Below are 24,422 nucleotides of genomic sequence, written 5' to 3' on the forward strand. Positions count from 1 at the left end.
TATCTCAGTAATCCTATAAGATTGGCTAGTCAAAGTCACTATGAGTTTAATAGTTTAGTAGGGATTTAAACCAGGGCCATTCCACTCAAAGTTAAAATCAAACGCTATTTTAACCCATGAGAAAAACATTGGCTTTGCTTTTGTTTTTTAGTTGCAGTCAATTGCTAAAGGCTTTCCACCTGAATAGACTTTATTGTGTATGCCAAATAACAAGACAAATTTTGTACTGGACTCTTCTTCAGAACTATCCTATCTGAAATCATTCAGTAAGACCTCAAGGAAAGCCTTTTCCAACAAGTCCTTTGACCATGCAGATTAGGAATTCCGAAAATGTTAATTCCAAACATCTAAAAGACTGCTGGACAAGTACTTTATCCTTATTTTCTTCCTATAATTATTTCAAGAATTGGCCAACCTAATTGGTAAGACCAGGAATATGTCAACGATTACTATTTGTCGAGGAATTATTTTCATCAGGAACAAAGCAGTGCTCCTATTGACTCAGTAAGAAACGCCGTACATAATGCAATTTTGACATTAGAAAGAACATAACCTAAGTATCCCCTACCGGTCTGCGTTTCCTTTCTTTGTTTGGCTTCACGCCTGGAAAAGTCAAGCTCAGTTTGGGTAATAGGGATTGGATGAAATTCCCAGCGTGATTTCTTTCAGCCAATAACGAATAAGAAAAGTGAAATGTACGTGAAGCCCAAGAAGTTAGCGTAGCAACCTTTCGAAATAGGGGAAGTGCTTGAAAGAATTCAGATCATCGAACGGGAACTGAAAGCCTTTTTCTCTTGCATGGGAGAATAAGTCCCCCCCCCGTTCCAGATACTGGTGAGGCATGGGCAGGATTATTCTGAACATAGGCAGGGTCATTTCTCTCTTTGAATAATCGTAGTAGTCAGTCCTTAATTCTCCGTTTATATGAAAGGGATGTCAGATTGGTGTAATGATTTTAAACTCCAGCCTGCCCCTTCTTTTTGTAGAAATTAGGTGCAAGTGGTACGAGTTCTCATAGGACTGCGTTTGTGTACCTTTATTGCATTTGAGAAAAATTGCTCGTTATGTGACAGAACAACGGTAGTAGTGGATCGGAATAAAGATACTAAAACCCGCATACACTTCTGTTATAGGAGAAAGTATGAAAATAATTTGTATTGCTCTCTTCCGGGGTATCTTTTCTATTTAATTCCCAGGAATAAAATCAGCCAATTTCGGCTAAGCTGTACCTCCCTCTAAAATGAGCGGGTGTGGGTCGATGGGGTAGAAATGATTTATTTAATAAATCTAAACCTTTGAAACAAAAGATAATATTCATAGTAATGCTTAAATTTGAAATACTGAGTTCTCGAAGTGGAGATATCATTAACATATTTTGAATAGTACTTGCAGAAACTGTTTGGGATACTCTAAAATTGAAATTGCTTTATAACCTTACGAAGGACTTCAGATTTACTTTTCATGCCTAATAGCTGCAGTAATGATTGTGAATAATAATATTTGCAATTCTTACGAGAATTGAAGAAGACAAATGGAGATTTTTTTGCTGCACCAGAGGACTCTGATCTGATTTAGAAGTTCTGAAACAAATTGTTTGCTTCTCCGAAAAAAAGGGGGGGCAGCTAGCAAAGTTATGGGGGGGAAGTAAAATGTGATTTCTATTACAAGGCAGTTAACAGCTTGGGGAATAGACAACCTTTCTAAATTGTGCATGCTTCCTCTGATTATCCCATTGTTTCTGTGGTGGGTGAAACTTGACAAAAGAAAGATATTTTCTTTTTAATGCAAATTAATAAAATTTACAAGCGTGGGCTATGTAGTTCAAAAAAGGGGGAAAAAGGACACAGGAATTTTGAGATGCTTATCATGAGACAGTTCTTTGAATGCCAAAGTAATTTTAAGGGCCAAGGAGGCCCCTAAAGAAGAGAAGTTAATGAAACTATATTTCAAGCATGGATTTAAAAGTTCCAAAGCAGTTTGGGGGCAATAGTTTGTAATTTTATTAATAGCTGGAATTAAGGCCTATAAAAATGCTTTTTGTGCTGGATATGTATTTGAATGTAAAACTGAAAAGTAATCACCAAGTTAGGTAAGGTGACAATGAATATACAATATCTCTAAACTCATATTTTTGTTTCATTTTTAAAAATGTACAAATTATGTCAGATTTAGTATTTTCTTTCATTTTCAGGGCAAAATGTTTTTGGTGGGATTGACAGGTGGCATTGCATCAGGGAAAAGTACAGTAGTAGCTCTGTTGCAGGAACTGGGTTGTGCTATTATTGATGCTGATGTTATAGCTCGTCAAGGTAAGGTTTCTATGAAGTTATTTGTTTGCAGATCAATATGATTTGTCAGAGAACCACTATTTAGAAATCCTGTAGAATTCCAAATGGAGACATTATTGGGAATGATTCCATACTTCTTGCTTTTAAATATGACATTTCACATGCCTTAGAACTCAATGTACACATCACATTTCTCTCTTTTAACAGCCTCTGGTGTGAGGCTAGTTGGTATATTTTTGCCTTTGTACTAAATTCCACCTGAAGATTTTCTAATCATGTATGTGTGTTTATGTCTCTACCTCTCTTTCTCTACACCTATACTCCCCACCCTTTCTCTCTCTCTCTCTCTCTCACACACACACACACATATAAACAGTACTGACCCTGGGAAGAGGAGAAAATTTATAATGGAAAATTGCTTGTGCAGGTAAAGGGTTATTAAAATCCTTTCTCCCTTATAAGATCCTTTATTTATTTATTTTATTTATTTATTGGGACTTATATGCCGCCCTATCTCCCGAAGGACTCAGGGTGGCTAACAACAATAAAATATAAATAGGATACAAATATTAAGAAGAAATTAAACTATACCTAGCCCCAACTAAAACCAATAAAATGTTAAAACCATATTAAAACCCCTTATCATCAGTCCAGGTCGGCCTGTTGGAAAAGAAGTGTCTTAAGGTCACAACGGAAGGACTGGAGGTCAGGGGCCATCTGGAGCTCCAAGGGGAGCTGATTCCACAGGGCAGGTGCCCCCACAGAGAAGGCCCTCCCCCTGGGGGGTCACCAGCTGAAATTTTCTGGCCGACGGCACCCTGAGGAGGCCCTCTCTGTTTGAGTCGTTCCTGGTTAAATCCCATCACTATATATAGCACTGTTTGAGGAAGAAAATCATGCTGGGAATTTCACCTTTTTAACTCCTTATTTACTATAAAGCTTAGCCTTCAAAATCCTTTCTTTGGGGGCTGGGAGTAGATGAGGGAACTCATTTTATATGACTTAAGTGGACTACAGTTGAGGCAGCTGTAAAAAGAACTATCTTCTTTATTTTCAGTGTTTATTTTCAGTGTATATGTAGGGGTGTGGGTCTATATACATATGTGTGTATAGTATGGTTAGGTGTTTGTCATGTATGTGTTCCACTTTGAGAGCAGGCAACTAAATTTCATTTTTTATGTGTGCCGTTGTGCCCACAGTAAAAAAAATGACAATAAAGGTTATCTTATCTTATTTTGCTATTTCCACTTGCCCATCCCAAACTAAAATATATGGCTGATTTATGACAGTATTTTAACCACTTGAGACATCTAATATAAGATATAACATACCATCAGTCTTAACTATAGAATTCATCGCCACAAGAGATTATGATATTTGTTAGCATTTGAGCCTTTTTGAAAGGTAGATTTCAGATGCTGCCTTGAGAGCAAAAATGCATCTCTGACCATTCAATTTCAAATCGTTGATGATGAGATGAATGCAGCCATATTGCCTTGGATAAATACATTATTTCTGCAAAGGAAAAAATGCCTTCTAGATATATGATTTTCTGCTCCCATCAGACTGATTTCTGTCATTTAATTTTGTCTGTGATCTGTGAATTGTTGCTGGAGGTGCAGCAGCACTAATGCAACATTTAGAAGAGAAGTTTGTTTGTTTCTAAGCATGAAGATAAGCAGACTATAAATTGGTTTAATAAGTAGGGTTTTTTCCTTGCCTCCCTTCTTGCCAGCTGAAAGTCTTTGCAAAATATATGGACCAACTAAATACTGACTCTTTTAAGGAATATTTGGTGGCTCTTCCTATTATAATGTTTTCTTTCCCCAGTGGTTCAGCCATACTTCCATGCATATCGACGTATTGTGCATTCCTTCGGTCCAGAAATTCTTTTGGAGAGTGGTGAGATCAACCGTGAAGCTTTAGGAAATATAATTTTTTCCCAGCCAGAAAAACGTCAACTGCTAAACTCCATCACTCATCCTGAGATCCAGAAGGAGATGTTAAAACAGATCTTGAAATACTTTGTCTTGGGTAAGCAGCTGGGAGAGTTAATATTACTTTGTAGAATTCTTGGCGCACCCGCCCTGCTGATAAAAATGATAATATCTCTGTTGGTCATGTGTCTATTTTATTATACCATGGGAAGGGAAGGAAAGGCTGAAAAGGCAACTTTCCTGATTCCCTTTGTGACATATTGTTTGCAAGCACTCTTTTACAGTTTATATCTTCAGGATTCTCTGTTCTTTATATTTGCCCTTTGCATTTGTAGTCCCTTAATGTGGTTTTAAAGAGCACACACAAAAGAATCTTTAGGCAGCATTGTGCATAATGTCAGGCCTCCTGAAATGCTCAGATACTTCTCCAATACCCCAATTCTCCTGCTGCTCTTCTAAAAGCACTCTTTGAATTTGATAAGATAAAATAATGGCTCGGCAATTGGGATTTCTGCAGTGTCCTTATATTTTCCCATTTACTTTGTGATAACTGTGACAAATACAGCCATCAAACCAATCTAATCCAGTACCTTCCAAATCACTCTTCAGAGGATGCTATTTCTTCTGTTCTCCATTTGAGCTTGGCAGACTTAGAGGAATGAAACACTCAGGTGCGAATGCTGTTTGTCGACTTCAGTTCAACATTTAATACAATTGTTCCTCAGCATTTAGTAGACAAACTGGGCCTTTTAGGCTTCGTTACTCCTTTGTGCAACTGGATTCTTGATTTTCTTATTAATAGGCCCCAGTATGTGTGAGTTGGGATTAATATTTCTAACACCATTTTCTTGAGCACAGGTTCTCAAGGTTGTGTCCTAAGTCTGTTATTGTTCACCCTGTTGACCCATGACTGTTGTGCAAGGTTTGCCATCAGCCATAGTATGAAGTATGTGGATCATACAACACTAGTGGGCCTTATTCAGGATGACAATCATTGTCAATTTTAGAAAAGGCAGCCACAGCCACACTGCTCTGTGTATTAATGATTCACCTGTGGAGCTGGTTAGCAGCATCAGGTTTCTGGATGTGCAGCTAAAGAATAGGCTAGCATGGTCACTCAACAACAAGACACTGTTGTGGTGAAGCAGGCATAGCAGCGCATGCATTTTCTGCATTGCATGAGAAAAGTACATCTACCTTCCCCTGTTCTTACCACTTTCTATAGAGGGATGATTGTGAGCATATTGCATTACTGTTTGGTTTGGAAGCATTACTGCTTTGGACAGGAAGGCTGTGCAGAGAGTGATGAGGATGGCAGGAAAGATGATTGGTAGTTCACTTCCTTCTATCCAGGACACAGCATATAAACTATGCTTGAAGAGTCTGCAGGATGTACTTCTTCACATGTTTTCTTTGTTACCTTTTGGGAGGAAGCTTTGTGGTATTCGAAGCAGAACATCATGATTCAGTCACAGTTTCCTCTTTCTGCTATGTATTCAAAATGGACAGTGATATGTGTGTGTGTGTGTGGAGAGGTGCGCGTCGTCCCGTTCGGAGACCTGCCGCGTTCGTCAAACATGGACGAACGCGGCAGCTGTGCAAACGGGACGGCGGCGGTTTGGAGAGTGCGTGCGCACCTCTCCCAAGCCGCCGCCGTCCCGTTCGGAGACCTGCCGCGTTCATCAAACATGGACGAACGCGGCAGCTGTGCAAACGGGATAGCGGCGGTTTGGAGAGTGCACGCGCACCTCTCCCAAGCTGCCGCCGTCCCGTTTGGAGGCCTGCCGCGTTCATCAAACATGGACGAACGCGGCAGCTGTGCAAACGGGACGGTGGCGGTTTGGAGAGTGCGTTCGTACCTCTCCCAAGCCGCTGCCGTCCCGTTCGGAGACCTGCCGCGTTTGTCCATGTTTGACGAACGCGGCAGCTGTGCAAATGGGACGGCGGCGGTTTGGAGAGTGCGCGCGCACCTCTCCTAAGCTGCCACCGTCCCGTTCGGAGACCTGCCACGTTCGTCCATGTTTGACGAACGCGGCAGCTGTGCAAGCGGGACGGCAGCGGTTTGCAGAGTGCGCGCGCACCTCTCCCAAGCCGCTGCCGTCCCGTTCGGAGACCTGCCGCGTTCGTCCATGTTTGACGAACGCGGCAGCTGTGCAAACGGGACGGCGGCGGTTTGGAGAGTGCGCGTGCACCTCTCCCAAGCCACTGCCGTCCCGTTCGGAGACCTGCCGCATTCGTCCATGTTTGACGAACACGGCAGGTCTCTGAACCACCATAAAAAAGCGATGCAATTTCTCCTCAAGAGAGAATGGTTCAGACAGACACCTAAAGCCTGAAAGGTCAGTCTCACTGCGTCACCACAGTTGGAAAATACCCAGAGGGAGGTGATTTTGTTTGCCTGTTTGCCCCACGCAGGCAGCCAGTTCTGCAGCCATCGAATCAATCAATCAGAGTATATGTAGCGTGGAAAGAAACAACCCCTTCGGCCACACACTCCCCTCTCCTTCCTCATCAGGGGACAGTGTTGTAGTCCAAACTCATTTCAGCCCAGATTCTTGTCAGAGCAAGACACACCTGCTCGTTGCGGGATGCAGCCCAGGCCAAGTGCAATGCCAGGAGGAATGGGATAATAACATTAGCAGCACTATTACTTAACAACAACGCTGCGACGATCAGAAGAAAGAAGGGGACAAGCACTTATGAAGCACAACAAGTTCCCCACTAGTGCCAGCTACAGGACCCCCGACTGTCTCAGACGCGCCTTTATTCCTTACACGACGTCCGGACTGTGGCTCCCTCCTTTCTAGACTCGATCCACCGGGAGTGGGGGACGGTCGGGGGGGGAGGAACGAGAGGGAAGATGCCGAAGGTCTGCCCCAGGCACGTTCTTGCTGCATTTCTTTTTTTTACCAGGGAAGGAGGAGGGCTTACCTCCGTGGCTCTGCCCGGCTGGTCCTTAGAGTGGGAGGCACAGCGAGATCGTCCCCCCCGCCTCGAGAGAGAGAGAGAGAGAGAGAGACCGAGAAGCCGGACCAGAGGCGGTGTCGGGTTTCTTCACCCCACCTCCCCGCACTCAAAGCTCGCCAAGCGCTTTAGCAGGCCCGTCGGTTTCTTCCGGCGAAGCTGCGGCTAAAGCTGCTACTTCGCAAAGACTGCGGGTAAATCGCTCCCCTCTCCCACCCCTCCTCCTTCTCCAACTGGCCGGGCCGCCAACCTCTTTTTTGCTGGTTTCTAGGGCAACTGGGTAATGCTCAGCACAGCCTGCCTGCGGGGACCGTCGCCCCCCGCGCGCACGCACGGATATCCAAGTCCCGTCTAGGCCCGGGGAGGGGGGGAGCACGCCAGGCGAATGCGGCAGGTCTCTGAACGGGACGGCGGCAGTTTGGAGAGGTCCGCGCGCACCTCCGCCCTTCGGAAAGGTGCGTGCGCACCTCTCGGAACGGGCAGTGCCACTCTCCATTTGGAGAGGTGCGCGCGCACCACTGCCCGTTCGAAGAGGTGCGTGCGGACCGGGCGACTGGGAGCCGCAGGAGACGGCTCAAAGAGCCGCATGTGGCTCCGGAGCCGCGGGTTGCCGACCCGTGGGCTAGTGTGATCAGTATATTGCAGATTATTGGTCTTTCTTTCTCCAGTTTTAAAACCACACTCATCTTCTTGCAACCCATCTTCCCTATATATACATTCAGCAGATAGATAAGGAAATAGAACACAATCTTGTTACACTCCTCCAACCTGGAGCCAGCCTGCTTCTTCATCTTCTGCCATCTTCTGACTTCCTGATCTGTACATATGTTTCTCATGAGTAGAGTGAAATATTCTGGGATTTCCATTTTCCTGAGTACATTTCACAGCTTGATCAACACAATTGAAGGCCTTTGTATAATCAGAGGACATACTGACTTCTTTTTGGTATATTTTTGGTTTCTCAATTATCCAACATGCACCAGTAATAATATTTCATGTCCCTAGCCTTTTCTAAAGCTAGCTTGAACATCTGGAATATTTTTTTCATTTAGGTTCTTCATCTGCAAGATGATCCTAAGCTTTATTTTTTCTAGCATGTGAAATTAAGGATATTGTACAGTAGTTTGCACATTTTTAAAAATGCTCTTTCTAGGTATTGGAATGTAGATTGACCTCTTCCAATCTTTCGGCTATTGTGTTGTTTTGCTGGTCTAGTTTTGTTAAAACCTTTACTGATTCTGCTGTTGCTTGCCATATTTCTATGGTAATGATTGGAGTGCTGATCTATTTTCAACTTTTAGTACTAGTGGTTCTTGTATGTAGGGAATTTGCTTCAAGACCCCTTGGATTACATTTTTGGCTAATATTTTGGTGTACTACTACCATCTTCCCTTGATCTCTTTTGAAAGTTTACTATCTGATCTTGGCTCTGGCTTTTCTCCTCGCCAGTTTCCTTGGTTTGTTCTGTATTCAGTTTGATTTCTTTTCTGTCTTTGTTTTTGGCAAGCTCTTTTCACATTCATCCTTAACAACTAACTTCCTTTAAATTCAGTCCATAATTCTTCTGGCTGTCCATCAGTGAGGTTTAGGCTTCAAACAATTTCTGAAGTTCTCTTTAAAAATGGTGAGTATATATTCCTATTCTTTAACTGAGCTTGAAACTTGCACATGAGTAGTTTGTGATCTCTTCCATGATGTTTTTGATACTATTACGAAGCTCCCCCATTCCACTAAGTAACAATATAAGTAGAATATTTGTAGCTCGGGGATGGTGCTCTCTGAGCGTGCTTGTTTTCTTGTAGACATTTCGTTACCCAAACTAGGTAACATCATCAGTGCTAGCAGGACACCTCATAATCATCTTGATTTCTAAATACTCCATCTCATGATATCCATGTAGAGAAGTGTTTTGAAGCGTTAATTATGGACTTGCATGAATTAATACAGAGATCTTCAAACTTGGCCCTTTTATGACTTGTGGACTTCAACTCCCAGAATTCCTCAGCCAGGCATGCCTGGCTGGGGAATTCTGGGAGTTTATTTATTTATTTATTTATTTATTTTATTACATTTATATACCGCCCTTTCCCTGAGGACTCAGGGCGGTTTACAGGGAGTTAAAAACCAGCAATACAAAAATTAAAAACCAATTTAAAAAAGATTAATCTAACCCTGTGCAATTAAAAAAACCCCGATTAAAATAAATTTCTCCTCAGCCTGGTCCCGAGAGCTCGAAGAGCCAGGTCTTCAGGCCCCGGCGGAATGATCGGAGGTCGGGGGCTGTCCTCAGCTCCACTGGCAGCTGGTTCCAGAGGGCAGGCGCCCCCACTGAGAAGGCCCTATCCCTGGGTGTCACCCGCCGGCAATCTCTTACCGGTGGGACCCTGAGCAGACCCTCCCTGTGGGAGCGCACTGGGCGAAGGGCATTTGATGCCGGCAGCAGGTGTTCCCTCAAATACCCCGGACCCAGGCCATGTAGGGCTTTATAGGTGATAACCAGCACCTTGAATTTCACCCGGAGGGCAACCGGAAGCCAATGCAGCTCGCGGAGTAGAGGTGTTACATGGGAGTATCGGGAGACCCCCCATTACAACTCGCGCAGCCGCATTCTGCACCAGTTGAAGCCTCCGAGTGGTCTTCAAGGGCAGCCCCATGTAGAGAGCGTTACAGTAGTCCAAACGGGAGGTCACGAGCGCATGAGTAACTGTGCGTAGGGCGTCTTGGTCCAGATAGGGACGCAACTGGTGCACCAGGCGAACCTGTGCAAAAGCCCCCCTGGTCACGGCTCCTATGTGATCTTCAAAATTGAGTCGTAAATCCAGGAGGACGCCCAAGTTGCGAGCCCTATCAACGGGGGGTAACACCTCACCCCCCATCGTTAGAGGTGGAATAGTCTGGTTAGCCCGAGATGCCGATATGCACAGCCACTCAGTCTTGGCGGGATTGAGACGAAGCCTGTTTCTCCCCATCCAGACCTGAACCGCCTCCAGGCACCGGGACATCACGGCAAGGGCATCACTGGGTTGGTTCGGGGAGGAAAGAAAAAGTTGGGTATCATCAGCGTACTGATGATACCCCACCCCGAAACCACGAATGATCTCGCCCAGCGGCTTCATATAGATGTTGAACAGGAGAGGCGAGAGAACCGACCCCTGAGGGACTCCACAAATGAGAGGCCTCGGGGCGGATCTCTGCCCTCCCGCCAACACCGACTGCGAGTGGCCCTGGAGGTAGGAGGAGAACCACCGTAAAACGGTGCCTCCCACTTCCAACCCTCTGAGACGCCGCAGCAGGATACCATGGTCGATGGTATCGAAAGCCGCTGAGAGATCTAATAGGACCAGGACAGAGGAGCAACCCCTGTCCCTTGCCCTCCAGAGATCATTCACCAGCGCGACCAATGCCGTCTCCGTGCTGTGTCCGGGCCTGAAACCCGATTGGTACGGGTCCAGATAATCAGTTTCCTCCAGGAACAGAGGGAGCTGATGCGCCACCACACTCTCAACAACCTTCGCCAAAAAGCGAAGGTTGGAGACTGGACGATAGTTGTTTAAAACAGCCGGGTCCAAAGCAGGCTTCTTGAGAAGGGGTCTCACCACCGCCTCCTTCAAGGCGGCAGGGAAGACACCCTCCTTCAAAGAAGCAGTTATTACTGCATGGAACCAGCCTCGTGTTCCCTCCCGAGCCGCATAAGCTAGCCAGGAGGGGCACGGATCCAACAAACAGGTGGTGGTGCTCAGTCTCCCCATGATCCTGTCCACATCATCAGGGGAAACAGTTGAAGTCCACAAGTCATAAAAGGGCCAAGTTTGAAGACCCCTGAATTAATACATCAGTTTCTTGCTTCATTTTGGTTTCCTAAATCATATAATCTAACCATATATTCTTTCGTGTTTCCCTCACTTCGGCATTCCAGTCCCATGTAGTACATCTTGCTTGCATGTTCCATTGATTTTTATATTGAACTTGATCATGAAACCTATATTAGCCTTCTGCATTGGTGGTAGGAGCACTAGTTTGAATGAGTGTCATATAGTTTATAGTTTATAGTTTATTTGATTTATATACCGCCCTTCTCCTTGGTAGGGACTCAGGGCGGTTCACAGGGCATATATAAAAAAGACAATACAAAAATTAAAAAAGGATTAAACCCATGCCCAATTAAAACAGTAATACAAATTTAAAAAACAATTAAAAACCCATAATCCCCCATCAGGCCAGACCAGCTATTTCAAACAGGTGGGTCTTCAGGCCCCGACGGAAAGTTCGGAGGTCTGGTGCCATCCGGAGCTCCACCGGCAGTTGATTCCATAATGCCGGAGCGCCCACAGAGAAGGCCCTCCCCCTGGGGGCCACCAGTCGGCATTCCCTGACTGGCGGCACCCTGAGGAGGCCCTCTCTGTGGGAACGCACAGGGCGGAGGGGAATCGATGCCGGCAGCAGGTGGTCCCTGAGGTATCCCGGACCCATGCCATGTAGGGACTTAAAGATCGTAACCAACACCTTGAACCTCACCCGAAAGACAACTGGTAACCAATGCAGCTCGCGGAGCAAAGGTGTAACATGGGAGCACCGGGAAACTCCCAAGACAACTCTCGCGGCCGCATTCTGTACCAGTTGGAGCCTCCGAGTGGTCTTCAAGGGAAGCCCCATGTAGAGAGCATTACAGTAGTCAAGGCGAGAGGTCACGAGCGCATGAGTGACCGTACACAGGGCATCCCGGTTCAGATAGGGCCGCAACTGGCGCACCAGGCGAACCTGGGCGAAAGCCCCCCTAGTCACGGCCACTATATGATCTTCCAGGGTAAGCCGTGAATCTAGGAGGACTCCCAAGTTGCGAGCCCTATCCACGGGGGGTAAGAGCTCACCCCCCATAGAAAGAGATGGAACATTTTGAATGCCCCGGGATGCCGGAATGCACAGCCACTCAGTCTTGTCAGGGTTGAGTTGAAGTCTGTTCCTCCCCATCCAGACCCGAACCGCCTCCAGGCAACGGGACATCACGGCGAGGGCATCACTGGGGTGGTTTGGGGTCGAAAAAAAAAGTTGGGTATCATCTGCATACTGATGATACCCAACTCCAAAACCACGAATGATCTCACCCAGCGGTTTCATATAGATGTTGAACAAGAGAGGCGAGAGAACCGACCCCTGAGGAACTCCACAAACGAGAGACCTAGGGGTCGATCTCTGCCCCCCTGCCAACACCGACTGCGAGCGTCCCAGGAGATAGGAGGAGAACCACTGAAGAACTGTGCCTCCCACTCCCAATCCCCTGAGACGCCGCAGCAAGATACCATGGTCGATGGTATCGAAAGCCGCTGAGAGGTCTAATAGGACTAGGACAGAGGAATATCCCCTATCCCGCGCCCTCCAGAGATCATTCACCAGAGCGACCAATGCCGTCTCCGTGCTGTACCCGGGCCTGAAACCCGATTGGTAGGGGTCCAGATAATCCGCTTCATCCAGGACTAGAGGGAGCTGATGCGCCACCACACTCTCAACAACCTTCGCAAGAAAGCGAAGGTTGGAGACTGGACGAAAGTTGTTCAAGACAGCTGGGTCTAAGGCAGGCTTCTTGAGGAGAGGTCTCACCACCGCCTATGAAGTCTAATCAGTATTATTTAGTCACTGATTAAATTGTAGCGAAATACAGGTAGTCCTCAGGTTATGATGGCAATTAGGACTGGAGTTTCTGTCACTAAGCAATGTGGTCATAAAACAAATCATCTCATGACTACATTGCCTAGTGATGGCAAAGCTGGGAGTTCATGTTGCTGTCATTAAGTGAGGACCATGCAGATTGATCAGTGAGGACCTTATGTGACCACAAAGTGGGATGAGGCACTTAAATTATGTCTACACAGGCAGACTAAAGAGCACTGTGGAACATAGGTGGATGGGTGGGAAATAAGGAGCTACAGAGGATGGGCGGTCATTGACTTTGCTTGTGGAAGGCAGGCAGGGAAATGGCAATCATGTCACCATGGAACATGCAACTGTCATAATTGTGAGCCAGTTGACAAGCATCTGTGTTCATATGATCGCAGGGATGCTGCAATGGCCATAAATTGGCAGACTGGTTGTAAATCTCTCTCCTTCAACACTGTTGTAATACTGAACAAATGGTTGTACCTGAGGCCTACTTGTTTATATTTGCAGCATCATACCCAAAACGTTTACTACTATTGAAAAAAATGTTTATAATAAAGGATTTATTTAATTTTTCCAGGTTATCGATATGTAATTCTGGATATCCCCCTCCTCTTTGAGAGCAAAATGCTGACCAGATTCATGAAGCACACAGTTGTTGTGTATTGGTAAGGAGAATATTGGATGAAATGCGTTCTTCCTCCTGTCCGAGCATTTCTGTTGAGAAATGGCAGTGGGGGTGGGGGGTGTTTGGTTTTTATTCCCCCCTGTCTTCTGGGTGGTTGCAACAGGTTTTGGTCACTTCACATGACCCTGGGAGACTGTGACCATCATAATATGAATCAGTTGCCAAGCATCTGAATGTAAATCAAAAGACCCTGGAGATGCTGCAACATTCCAGATGATCTGCTCTTCTTCTGGGCTCAGCAGAAGAGCCAGGATCAGCGCTGAGCTCCAGCTGGAACCTGGTGCTGATCCTGGCGCTTCTGCTGAGCCCTGCAGCTCCAGCCATCTCTCGCTCAGGCTTGTGCGGTGCTGCCACCAGTTCAATTCATTCCCCTCCCCCACTACCACTTTTCTAGGATGTTCGCGTACCACCTGCCAGGTGCCAATGTACCACAGGTGGTACCCGTAGCACTGGTTGAAAAGCCCTGATTTAGATGGAATGAAAGTCAGAGAATGGGCCATGTAATGTATTGTTTTCTTTAAATGGAAGTAGAAATAAAGAGCATTTTCATGTAACTATTAAAAGAATATTTAACCCACGTTAGAGTTGAAAAGGCTGGGGTCATGGAGTTGTCCTTAGGAATTGAAGAGCCATTGAAATGGAGTAGAGTAATTTGTGGTCCTTCCATGTAACTGTGATGATTATAATAAAGCCACATGACCTGAGTCTCTTCATCCGATTCTCTGCATTTCAGTAGTTTTCTGAATGGTTTTCGGATCTGGCATTAGAGTCTGTTTACAGGCAGTGCCTTTTAATGTAGCATACTAAATGCATATTGTCTTTTGTGTATGCAGTTATTCATAATGCATTTATATGTTCCAGTAGCCACTTGTATTTCTATAGCTGGTTGAGAAGGAATTTGTATTCCTGTTCCTCCTATTACTACTACTGCTACATATCAGAATCTATAGGCTGTAGAGAATTCTTCTTTCTGGTATGGGTCTCCATGGGGCAAGACCCATCATACTACAAATGGTCATAGGAAAAGCACATATCTGCTCTAATGTAATTCAGCTTGTTTCTGCAAGACCACCTCCTGGTATCTAAGGAGACAAGCCATATGCACAGGGAAACTTGTTGACAAAATTACCTATCTCATTTTCCAATCCATCATCACATGGATATGCTGAGCTTTCTGAAGAGTCAAACCTCAAGAAAACGGTGTGTTGAAGTGGAGTAGGACCAAGTAACTGAAACGTCCTGCTTCCTGAATTGTGCATTTTCTTAGTCATTGCTATGTACTTACATATTCTAGCTTTTATGTACATTATAAGACCAAGACATTTGAGACTTGAGATGGGTATTGGAGGTAAGATCTTAATTCTTTTATTATTGTTGTGCTTATTATACACACTGATGTTGTTCCACTATCAGCAACTTCTCTTTCTTTGTCTCTCTTCCCCCCCCAACGCCCCAACCCCCGTGCTCCTGACTGCAGTACTTTATGTCTTTTGCTGTTGCAGAATGTTCAATTATGGGAGAAAAATAAAAGTTATGATATTTTCAGATTCTTTCGGAAAAAGAGGGTGGGGTATGGAGTACGATTAATTTCTTTCATACCAGAGAATTCAGTAGAAGAACCTGAAGAGTAGATTTCATCTGTCAAAGAAATCTGTCATATATTTCTTGTGTGACTGAGTTTGTGTGAAGTGTTAAGTTGTATACCATTGTTAACAAAGCATAATGGGGTAGGTTAATGCAACACACCAACAAAATCAAGCCAACCACATTATACCTTGGAGAGATGCGTGAAATAGGGTTTGGTCATGATGAAGTGAAGGCAACATAAAGAATATTGGAAACTCTTTATTAAGATCACTGGCAGCTCAAGAGCCCAAGGAATAGTGGTTAATTTCTTCTGTTGATCAGTTGTTACTGTTGGGAACAGTACTAAGGGATGGTCATAGTTAAAGTTTTCACCACTACTATCATTAACAATGACAAACTTAATCACAGTTGTTGCTTCCTGTGCACTAATAGCAAAGCATCCGTCTTGCGTGCAATGGGAAGAAAGAAGATGAAAGCTTTGCTTTTCCCAGTGATCCTGGTCTAGATGGACAGTAGAGGTACAATTTGGAGAACATTTGATTTTAACTGAATTCATTTTCCTCTCTTCTATCAGTGACCCACAAGTCCAGCTGTCTCGCTTGATGCACAGGAATGGGCTGACTCAGACAGAGGCAGAAGTACGCATTTTTGCCCAGATGCCCCTTGCTCAGAAGGTCAAGTTGGCTGACCATGTCATTGATAACTCAGGAGATGCTGAAGCCACCAAGAAGCAGGTCCTGAAATTACATGCAGAATTGGAGAACTCCTTGGAGTTCCTTATGGTGCGCTTATTGGCTGTAGCAGCAACAGCAGGAGTTGGAGGCCTTGTGTACTTGCTAGTACAGCAACTTGTGTGATAGACTGTTCTATCATTATCAAAGAGGACAGAGGAAATCTAAACCCTTAATTTAGATTGCATTTATGCATAAAAGATTCATTCTGCTTGCATAAAAGATTGATTATGGGACAGGAAGGGATTTTAGTGGGGATTTGGATTAGTAAGTGGACTGCTGAATTGGGGTGATGATTAAGGGGCTACATGAATTTAATAAGCAAAGATTCAAAGTGCTGTTTTCATATTAGTTTTTGGTATGAGAATAACTACAAGGGTTTGTTTTTTGTTTTTTTTTTGGAAAAAAAATCTTATCATTGCATGAGATCTGCTACAGGGACTTTTTTTTATTTTCAGGGGATGTCTTTTATACTCAACTCCAGCACTGACAGCCCTGCCCAGCAGGTCCACTTCTTCTGGAGCAGGAGCATCTTCATTCTGCAGCTACATTCTGGCCTGCACTTTGCAGTCAGGCCTTTCCAGAAGGCCTATGCAGCTGAGTACTGAGCTATGAATTATAGCTCGGTTCTCAGTTGCAGAGGTCTTGCAGAACCGAGCTATGGATTGAATCCATAGCTCAGTTCTCAGCTACAGAGGCCTTCCGGAAAGGCCTCTGACTGCAAAATTCAAGGTGCTGGTGATGACATACAAAGCCCTACATGGCATGGGTCCGGATTACCTATGGGAGCACCTACTGCCGGCGTCAACGTCCCTCCGTCCTGAACGTTCCCACAGAGAGGGCCTCCTCAGGGTACCACCGGTCAGAGAATGTCGGCTGGTGACCCCCAGGGGGAGAGCATTCTCTGTGGGTGCACCAATCCTTTGGAACCGCTTACCAGCTGAACTCCGGATGGCCCCCGACCTTCGCTCCTTCCAGTGTGATCTAAAAACTTATCTATTTGAACAAGCCGGCCTGGCCTGATGGATTTGGGTTTTAAAATTATTTAACTAATGTATTCTTATTTTATTGCCCTGTACACCGCCCTGAGTCCTTCAGGAGAAGGGTGGTATATAAATTAAATAAATAAATAAAATGCAGGCCTGGGGACGCCACAGAAGAAGTGGGCCAGCGAGGAGAAGCCTGGCTGCAAGGTAAGCAGGTACATGGTAAGTGGTGCAGCTCCACACTGCCACCCCTGCCCTAGCTTGATTTTTAGCTGTGTGCCTCACCCCAAAACTATGACTTATTTTGGGGGTAGGGCTTATTTTAGGCCCACCTCCAAAAATCAAGTTAGGGCTTATTTTGGGAGTAGGCCTTCCTTTCGGGGGAAACACAGTATTAACCATCTCTTAGAGATGTTTACTTTTGTGGTTCCTTCAAGGACGTAGTCAACATCAATTATTACTTCTGTAGGAGTGGGTGAGCAGTAAATGTAACCAAAAAACCTCCTGCAAGTAAATAAGGTATCAAATCTGTAGCTTTTTACTAAGACATCATGCTGCTTCATATTGAGTATTGTCTTTTTATTAAAATGACTAGTAGAATTCAGTGTTACATAACTAGCTTATCTTGCAATTTAGTCCTTTTATTTAACATTATAACTATTGGTCTAAGATGAGTATAAGGGAATGTAATGCTGTTAAAATATTTTTAAGTTTTCTATAATCACAATCTTGACTACTTCACATGTCTACAAAGATTTTTGAGACAGTCAACAAGATTTCTGTATTATGGAAATGCAGAGAAACATAGTAGAGTTTAATTCTGAAACATAACTTGGGCTGAAATATACTCCTATATAGTCAGAGAGCCTTGGAACATGCCTAAGATACTATTAAGGTTGCATGTTATTATCTTATTCTACTGCACCAAAAAGAGTTGGAAGTCAATTCTTTTTCTTATCCCTTTTATCCTACACTTTTTCTTTTCCTTCTCCCCTTTTTCCCCGTTCTAATTTTTCTTTGTATTTCTGTATTTTATATTTTAATAAACTAATAAAGTTGTAACTGAAACATACCTAAGATACTCTTGTACCCATACATTTTATGGAGAAACTAACCATTATTGCTCAGTTACATTACCATCTTAATATAAGATTGTTGCTCATGTAAAGTTGCTGCTGTTGCTGATATGTAAAGAAATTATAGGTCACATTAAGACATTCATTATTTCATAATAGTCTAATTGAAACGTATGGAAACTGTGCAAGAAAATAAAGTTGAAATGAGGTTCGGCTCCTGACAAGCCCAGTTTTGCATTCTAGGGTGAACTTCTTCTTAAGATACTACCTGTTTTATTTTCATCTGGAAAGATGTTATATGACAAAATGAAGTTTAAAGTAGTCCCAAGCTTGACAAAAAAAAATGGTACCAAATATTTTAGCTCTACACGGAGGCCCCAGTGGTGCTGGGATTGCACAAGGTTCTTAGATGTTCCAAACATAGTTTAAAGTTAGGTATTAAATTTGTTAGGGTAAATGGGAAAGAAGAAATAAAGTGGGGAGACTGTTTTATTATTGACTCAGAGTCAAGGGCAATATTGACTTTGAAAGAAGGGGATTTAAAAAAAGATAGTGGATAGAACTGTATGATTGAAGCCCTATCCTTTTTTACATGCAATACACGTGTGATATGCAAATGAGTGAGGCTTTGGTTGCAGGGTTTCATACAAAAAATCAAGTTAGGGCTTATTTTGGGGGTAGGCCTTCCTTTCGGGGGAAACACAGTATTAACCATTTCTTAGAGACGTTTACTTTTGTGGTTCCTTCAAGGACATAGTCAACATCAATTATTACTTCTGTAGCCTAATATATCCTAGGTCTACGAGCCCTTCATCTTTAAATTGGTGCCTTCCTGATGTTGAAAGCCAGTTTAATCAAGTAGTTAAAGCACCAGGCTAGAATCCAGGAGATTGAGAGTTCTAATCCTGCCTTAGGCATGAAAGCCGGCTGGGTGAGAGTGGCCAGTGACCTCACAGGGTGGTTGTTTTGGGGAAAATAGGAGAAAAAGAATATTAGATATGTTCGCCTCCTTGAGTTGTTTATACAAATAATAAAGGTTGACTGAAATGTGTTGGACTTCTATGTAAGACACTAGTTTATAATCCAACACCTCAGGGAAGTTATCTGACTGGATAATACTGTAGTTAGACTGATGAGACCTTTGTCCTAAAAAAAGGAAATTGTGTATAATTTTTATAATCACTGCAGCATTGCTCCCATCTATGACAGCTGAAAGGCATTGTATGGCACACAGAATTCCAGATAATTATTTTGAAGTAATCAGCCATCTATTTAACTATAGGCTTTAATAATAATACTTGTGAAAGTACAAACAGGCAGTACCTTGAATGTCCAGCAGAGGGCAGTGGTGGCCCGGTTTCACTTTAGCTGTTTAAACAGTTCAAAGAACAAAATTATTTTTTTGTTTTCTATTTCAGCATAACCAATCTGTAGTGCCCTGTTTCCCCAAATAAAATGCAAAAAACACTATATTGTCTGCATTGCAAATTTTCTCTTGATATACAAAGCAGAGAGGCCCTACAGTGAGCACTTTAATTTGATTTTTGCTTTGGGAAAGTGACCAACTAAGGAAAATGGTGGCAAAAATTAGGTTAAGTCATTTGACACTACCATGTTTTCCCAAAAGTAAGGCCTACCCCGAAAATAAGCCCTAGCTTGATTTTTGGGGGTGGGCCTAATATAAGCCCTACCCCCAAAATAAGTCCTAGTTTTGGGGTGAGGCACATACCTAAAAATCAAGCTAGGGCAGGGGTGGGGGTGTGGAGCTGCCCCATGCACCCTGCACCCATTTATCTGGCAGCCAGGCCTCTCCTCACCGGCCCATTTCTTCTGCAGTGTCTTCTGCAGCTATGGATTCAATCCATAGCTTGGTTCTGGAAGACCTCTGCAGCCGATAACCAACATATGGATTGAATCCATAACTTTGTACTCAGCTGCTTAGGCCTTCTGGAAAGGCCTGACTACAAAATTCAGGCTGGAATGCAGCTGCAGATTGAAGCTGCTCCTTCAGCCACAGAAGAAGTGCTGCAGAAGAAGTGAGCCAGCTGGGTGGGGCTGTTGGTGCCTGAGGTGAGTATAAAAGACATCCCCCCAAAATAAGACCTGGAGCCTCTTTTGGAGGGAAAAAAAAGACCCGATTTTATTTTTGGGAAACACAGTAATTGGCTCTGCTACCTCTTTCGGCTTAAATCTTGCTTTTGCTATTAGCAACTAATACACTGGAGCACTGCAACTTTCATAATGCAGCTGTTTACATTAAGGGCTAAATTACTAAGAATTTGAGAAACTTAAATGCATAAAATATTGAGGAAGGTGTGAAATTAAGAACAGAAGTGAAGGAAAGAAACAGGTACAGAAGAATTTCATGGAATAAATGGGCTCATAGAAATATCTCAACCTTCTTTAATCCAGTATTCTTCAGATATATTGCCCTATAATTCTTGGAATTCCCAGCCAGCCTGAATAAATTGGTAAATTCTAAGAGATGCCATACAGATTGCTGTAAAAGCTTCTAATTTTTTTGAACTAAGAAGTTTTTTTGCCAATTATTTTTCCAGGACCCAGTAATCAAAATGTTTTATCTTTTTATACAATTATTATTTTTTCTTTTAATTATTAAAAAAGATAATTCCAAAGCATGTATACAGCAAAATGAAACAACAACAAGCTACAGAAGAGAATAAAATCCTAGCTTTCTGGTTTCAGTATATGAATCTATTTGTATACAAAGAATTGCCAGATATATAAAGACTTTATGCAATGAAAGCCCACTGTTTTCCATACATTTGATGGTGGTGGTGCTGGATTGTGCCCATTTCTGTATATATTTTCCATTGAACTACTAATAGTATAATTTGCATGTCCTAGAATGTATGCAAAACTCACATTCTATTAATAAAACAATGGTGAATCAATATAATTGTCTCTTTGTGCACGTAGTAGTAAACTAATCCTTTATAAACCATAGTCCGACTTGGATGATTTGGTAAGATTTACGAAGATAACTGTTTTTAAGCTCCAGCTATATAACACAGCAATTGTCTGGTTCAGACCCTTGATTTCCCAGCCACATTCCTCCAAGAAGAAACATGACCTGCCAGCTAGATGACTTATTCCCTTTCCATTAAAAAAACCCCATAGTATTGACTGGCAAATTGTTCTTTCAAAAGTAACAATTGCCAAATCTATAATTGAAGATCAATTTAGGGATGGGCAGGGTTTTCCTTTATTTCAGAATCTCCCATCCTGGTACGTTCCAGGCCTCTTGGAACTATAGCTTCCAGGTTTATCAGCAAGCACAACCAAACAGTTTTCAGGGGGCTGCACTCCTAAAACATCCAGTGGGCTCCTAGGCGAGTTAGTTTAATTTCCACTTTTCACCCTTGTCTAGATATAAGAACAGATTTCCTAAGGGAGGCCAAAAGTAAATAATAGGAAAGAAAAAAATATATCATAGAACAGTTTACCCAGGCTTAGGAGGCAAATTCAAAAAGTAGAAGATAGGACCAGTACAAAAAAATAATTTCATTTATATATAAGTTTTCTTATTAAATTTGTATGCTGCTAAATCTTTAGATTCATCATAGCATTAACATTTACTCTCCCAAGTGTTTAGTACTGTAATTTGTTCTTTCTATCCAATAAAATTACAACTTGGTTCCTTTTGAAAACTTCATATGGACCCAGTGGTTCAAACAAGCATCTTTGTTTTAAAATGATATTCCAAACAGCAAAATGTTGCATCTCAGTACAAAAGAAAATTCTCTGCGCTTCCAATTAATCTCAACAGAATAAAGAACTTCCTATCAATACAATGGATCTCACGCTTCCTGATTTTAATCTGCTATTAAATAAGTTGGTAAGAATCCTTGCAGGAAACAGGGCCATTTGACACAACTGAGATACAATTTTGAGCTCTGATGTACAGCAGCAACATAGTGAATAGTGTTTTATAGAAGATTTAGGAAGTATGGCACTTGATAAATAGGAGAGATTTTTCAGATTTATAAAAACATTCTTTAGTTAGCTTAATGAATTTATTAGGACAGGTCATTCCATAACCAGATTCTCCGATAGCTTAGGATTCACTGCTTCCTTTGTTTTGCTTTTACATCTTGAGATTATATGATGTCATAATAGTTGCACCACATCATGAGGTCCAAAGCAGTAATCACATTTCAACAGTTCTTCCCATAATAGTTTTGTCAAGAAAAAGCATATTGCAGGATTCACTAAAAAAGAAATGGCTTGGCATCAAAGAATTGTAAAAGAGTATATGAGAATAACAGCAAACTCAGAGCTGAAAATATATGAAAGCTCCCTTGGATGTGACAAAAACATTTACAATCTTGGTAAGGTGTAGCATTTTGTTTCTCAGTGGGATCATGGTTGATTTTGAAATGCTGGAACTTATGATAGGTTGCAAAGGAAATATAATTATGCACACAGGGTACAGTTTTTCTACTACATATACTCTGTAGTATTATAAATTTCATTAAAAAAACTATTCAAAAGCAAGAAAGCAAAGAATCCAGTAATAAAAAAAATCTGATTAGATTTCCTCAGCATGATAAGGACTATCAGATCTAGACTGCAAAAATATGCATAACATTAAATTGGAGCAAAGAATCTGTCTTCTGTATCCCTTTGTTGCCCTCTAGTGATCATCTGGATTTCTGCAGGCTAAATCATTTAGCTATGAATAAAGCAATCCTTATTATGAAAAAAATGTAGCATGACTTATCTTAATGCATACAAAAATTCCTTTGAACTTAGCAATTCTCTGCTCTCATTGTTCATTTGTAAAATACATTGTTTATATTCAGGCATGTTAAGCAGTAGCTTATTGAGTCATGATTTTTTTTTTTATTAAATACACAGTTAAGTTTATAGAACATTCAAGGCCAGAAACCATAATTTCCAAATCATAATGGCTAGGTTCACAAAACATTCTAAGCCTAAGTAAAGAAACACAGATTATGACGGTGCATTGTGAAAATGTTTAAGCCCATTGTGGCTTGTTTAAAAACAGGATTAAGCTAAGACATGGCTTAGTACAGTGTGTGAACCCAATCAGTGAGATTTAATCAAAGATCTTCAGTCAGATGAATTGAAACTTAGGTATTCAACAGAAGTGCAAACAACAAGCAGCAAAAGAGTGCTACATACCAAATTGGCACCCCATCATTGGGTAAAATGCATCGTGTATTGGGTTATTTTTCTCATTCTCTGACTTTTGAAAACTTCATTGTTTTTCATGGATTTTCTGTAGTAGGAGATCCCCCCCCCTTTTTTTTCCTTCATAGCACCCTGTAAACTATGCAATGGCTTCTGGAGTGACCCTCCACTGCATTTTCCCCATATCTTTTTGATTAACAGTAAAACGAGGTTTCATAATGACTTTTCACTCTTGCACACATATTGTACAATTTTCCTCCCATTACAAAATCTTTTTACAGCACTGTGACATGAAGTACAATTGACTGAACGATGCTCAAAGTTCTCATCATTACCAATATTATTTATAATTAGACAAGACTTTGCCTCCATCAATTAATGACCAGTCTTGCTCTCCAGATTAATATCAGGATCAATGAAACACAACATAAGGAAGTGCATTAAGGAAAGGGTATGTGGGGGCACACATAGTAATGATCTCATTTGGAGGATTTTCTTCAATAATAGCATTTCCCTAATATTTTCATCTGAAGCATCCAACTAAGAACTATTTAGTCACATTGCTAAAGGGTAGAAGTCTGCTTGAAAGCTACTGTTTGCCTGTCTACTTGGTTCTACCTTCCCTGTTATTTTCTGCTTGGCTTGTTAGCAAATGAAACTATTGTCTCTCTTGCAGCAATTTAGCTTAGATTTGGTGATGGTTGTTTCAAGGACTTTCAAAGGCATTCGCAGAGTTGATCTGTGACATATTGCAATTTGGTAAAGGAACTGATTTCTGGATAGGGGACTAGCTGGTTGGCTGAGTAGTTCAGGTTGTGCAAGACTTCCTTTTAGTAGCATTTCTTGCACAATATTTTGAACTACCTTTGCTCTTGGGACCTTAACTGTATATTGTATATTGAGGCTGCTGCTTTTAAGCGATCAGAAGCAGATCTTTCTTCTTGTTATGAAGAAATTAAGGCCATACAATGTTAAGATATGATGGTATTTGTTTGATTTTCACTTGGTGAAACATATGGACTTAGTTACCTATTTGCTTTATGGCAGGGGTGTCAAACTCAATTTCATTGAGGGCCGCATCAGCATTTCGGTTGCCCTCAGGGGGCCGGGTGGGCGTGGCCTACTGGGTCGGCATGGCCTACTGGGTGGGCGTGGCTTGAGTGCGTGTGGCCTACTGGGTGGGCGTGGCCAGCTCTACATCGTTCGCATCAAAGGTGCCTATGGGGGCCCAGGCAGGAGTGGGACAGATCTGAGGGTCTCTGGCAGGAGGAGGGTCTCTGGGCCAGGGCCAAGGCAGTGGGGGCCATTCCGTCACTGTTTCCAGGATGGCTTCGC

General features: G+C 42.7%; 1 protein-coding gene across 2 annotated transcripts; it reads left to right on the forward strand.

The window, feature by feature from the left end:
• Positions 1 to 715: 715 nt before the first annotated feature.
• DCAKD (dephospho-CoA kinase domain containing) lies at positions 716 to 20,812 on the forward strand. 2 transcript variants are annotated; one of them, XM_081344793.1, is made up of 6 exons: positions 716 to 834; positions 2,192 to 2,309; positions 4,119 to 4,322; positions 13,422 to 13,509; positions 15,691 to 15,754; positions 16,306 to 20,812. In XM_081344793.1, exons 2-6 carry the CDS (start codon positions 2,198 to 2,200, stop codon positions 16,453 to 16,455), a joined length of 618 nt encoding a protein of 205 aa, XP_081200919.1. In that variant the 5' UTR covers positions 716 to 834; positions 2,192 to 2,197; the 3' UTR covers positions 16,456 to 20,812. The 2 variants fall into 2 exon arrangements, with proteins under 2 accessions (XP_081200919.1, XP_081200918.1); XM_081344792.1 differs by having other exon boundaries at positions 15,691 to 16,413.
• Positions 20,813 to 24,422: the final 3,610 nt, after the last annotated feature.

This window comes from Vipera berus (assembly GCF_964194415.1).
Source record: "Vipera berus genome assembly, chromosome: Z".
NCBI lineage: Eukaryota > Metazoa > Chordata > Lepidosauria > Squamata > Viperidae > Vipera > Vipera berus.

What these genes read in the sequence shown, in the direction of transcription:
- DCAKD (XM_081344792.1), top strand. Translation starts at nt 2,198, where the DNA reads ATGTTTTTGGTGGGATTGACAGGTGGCATTGCATCAGGGAAAAGTACA. An exon ending in TGATGTTATAGCTCGTCAAG is followed by an intron (nt 2,310 to 4,118) that starts GTAAGGTTTCTA and finishes TTCTTTCCCCAG; the next exon opens with TGGTTCAGCCATACTTCCAT. An exon ending in CTTGAAATACTTTGTCTTGG is followed by an intron (nt 4,323 to 13,421) that starts GTAAGCAGCTGG and finishes TAATTTTTCCAG; the next exon opens with GTTATCGATATGTAATTCTG.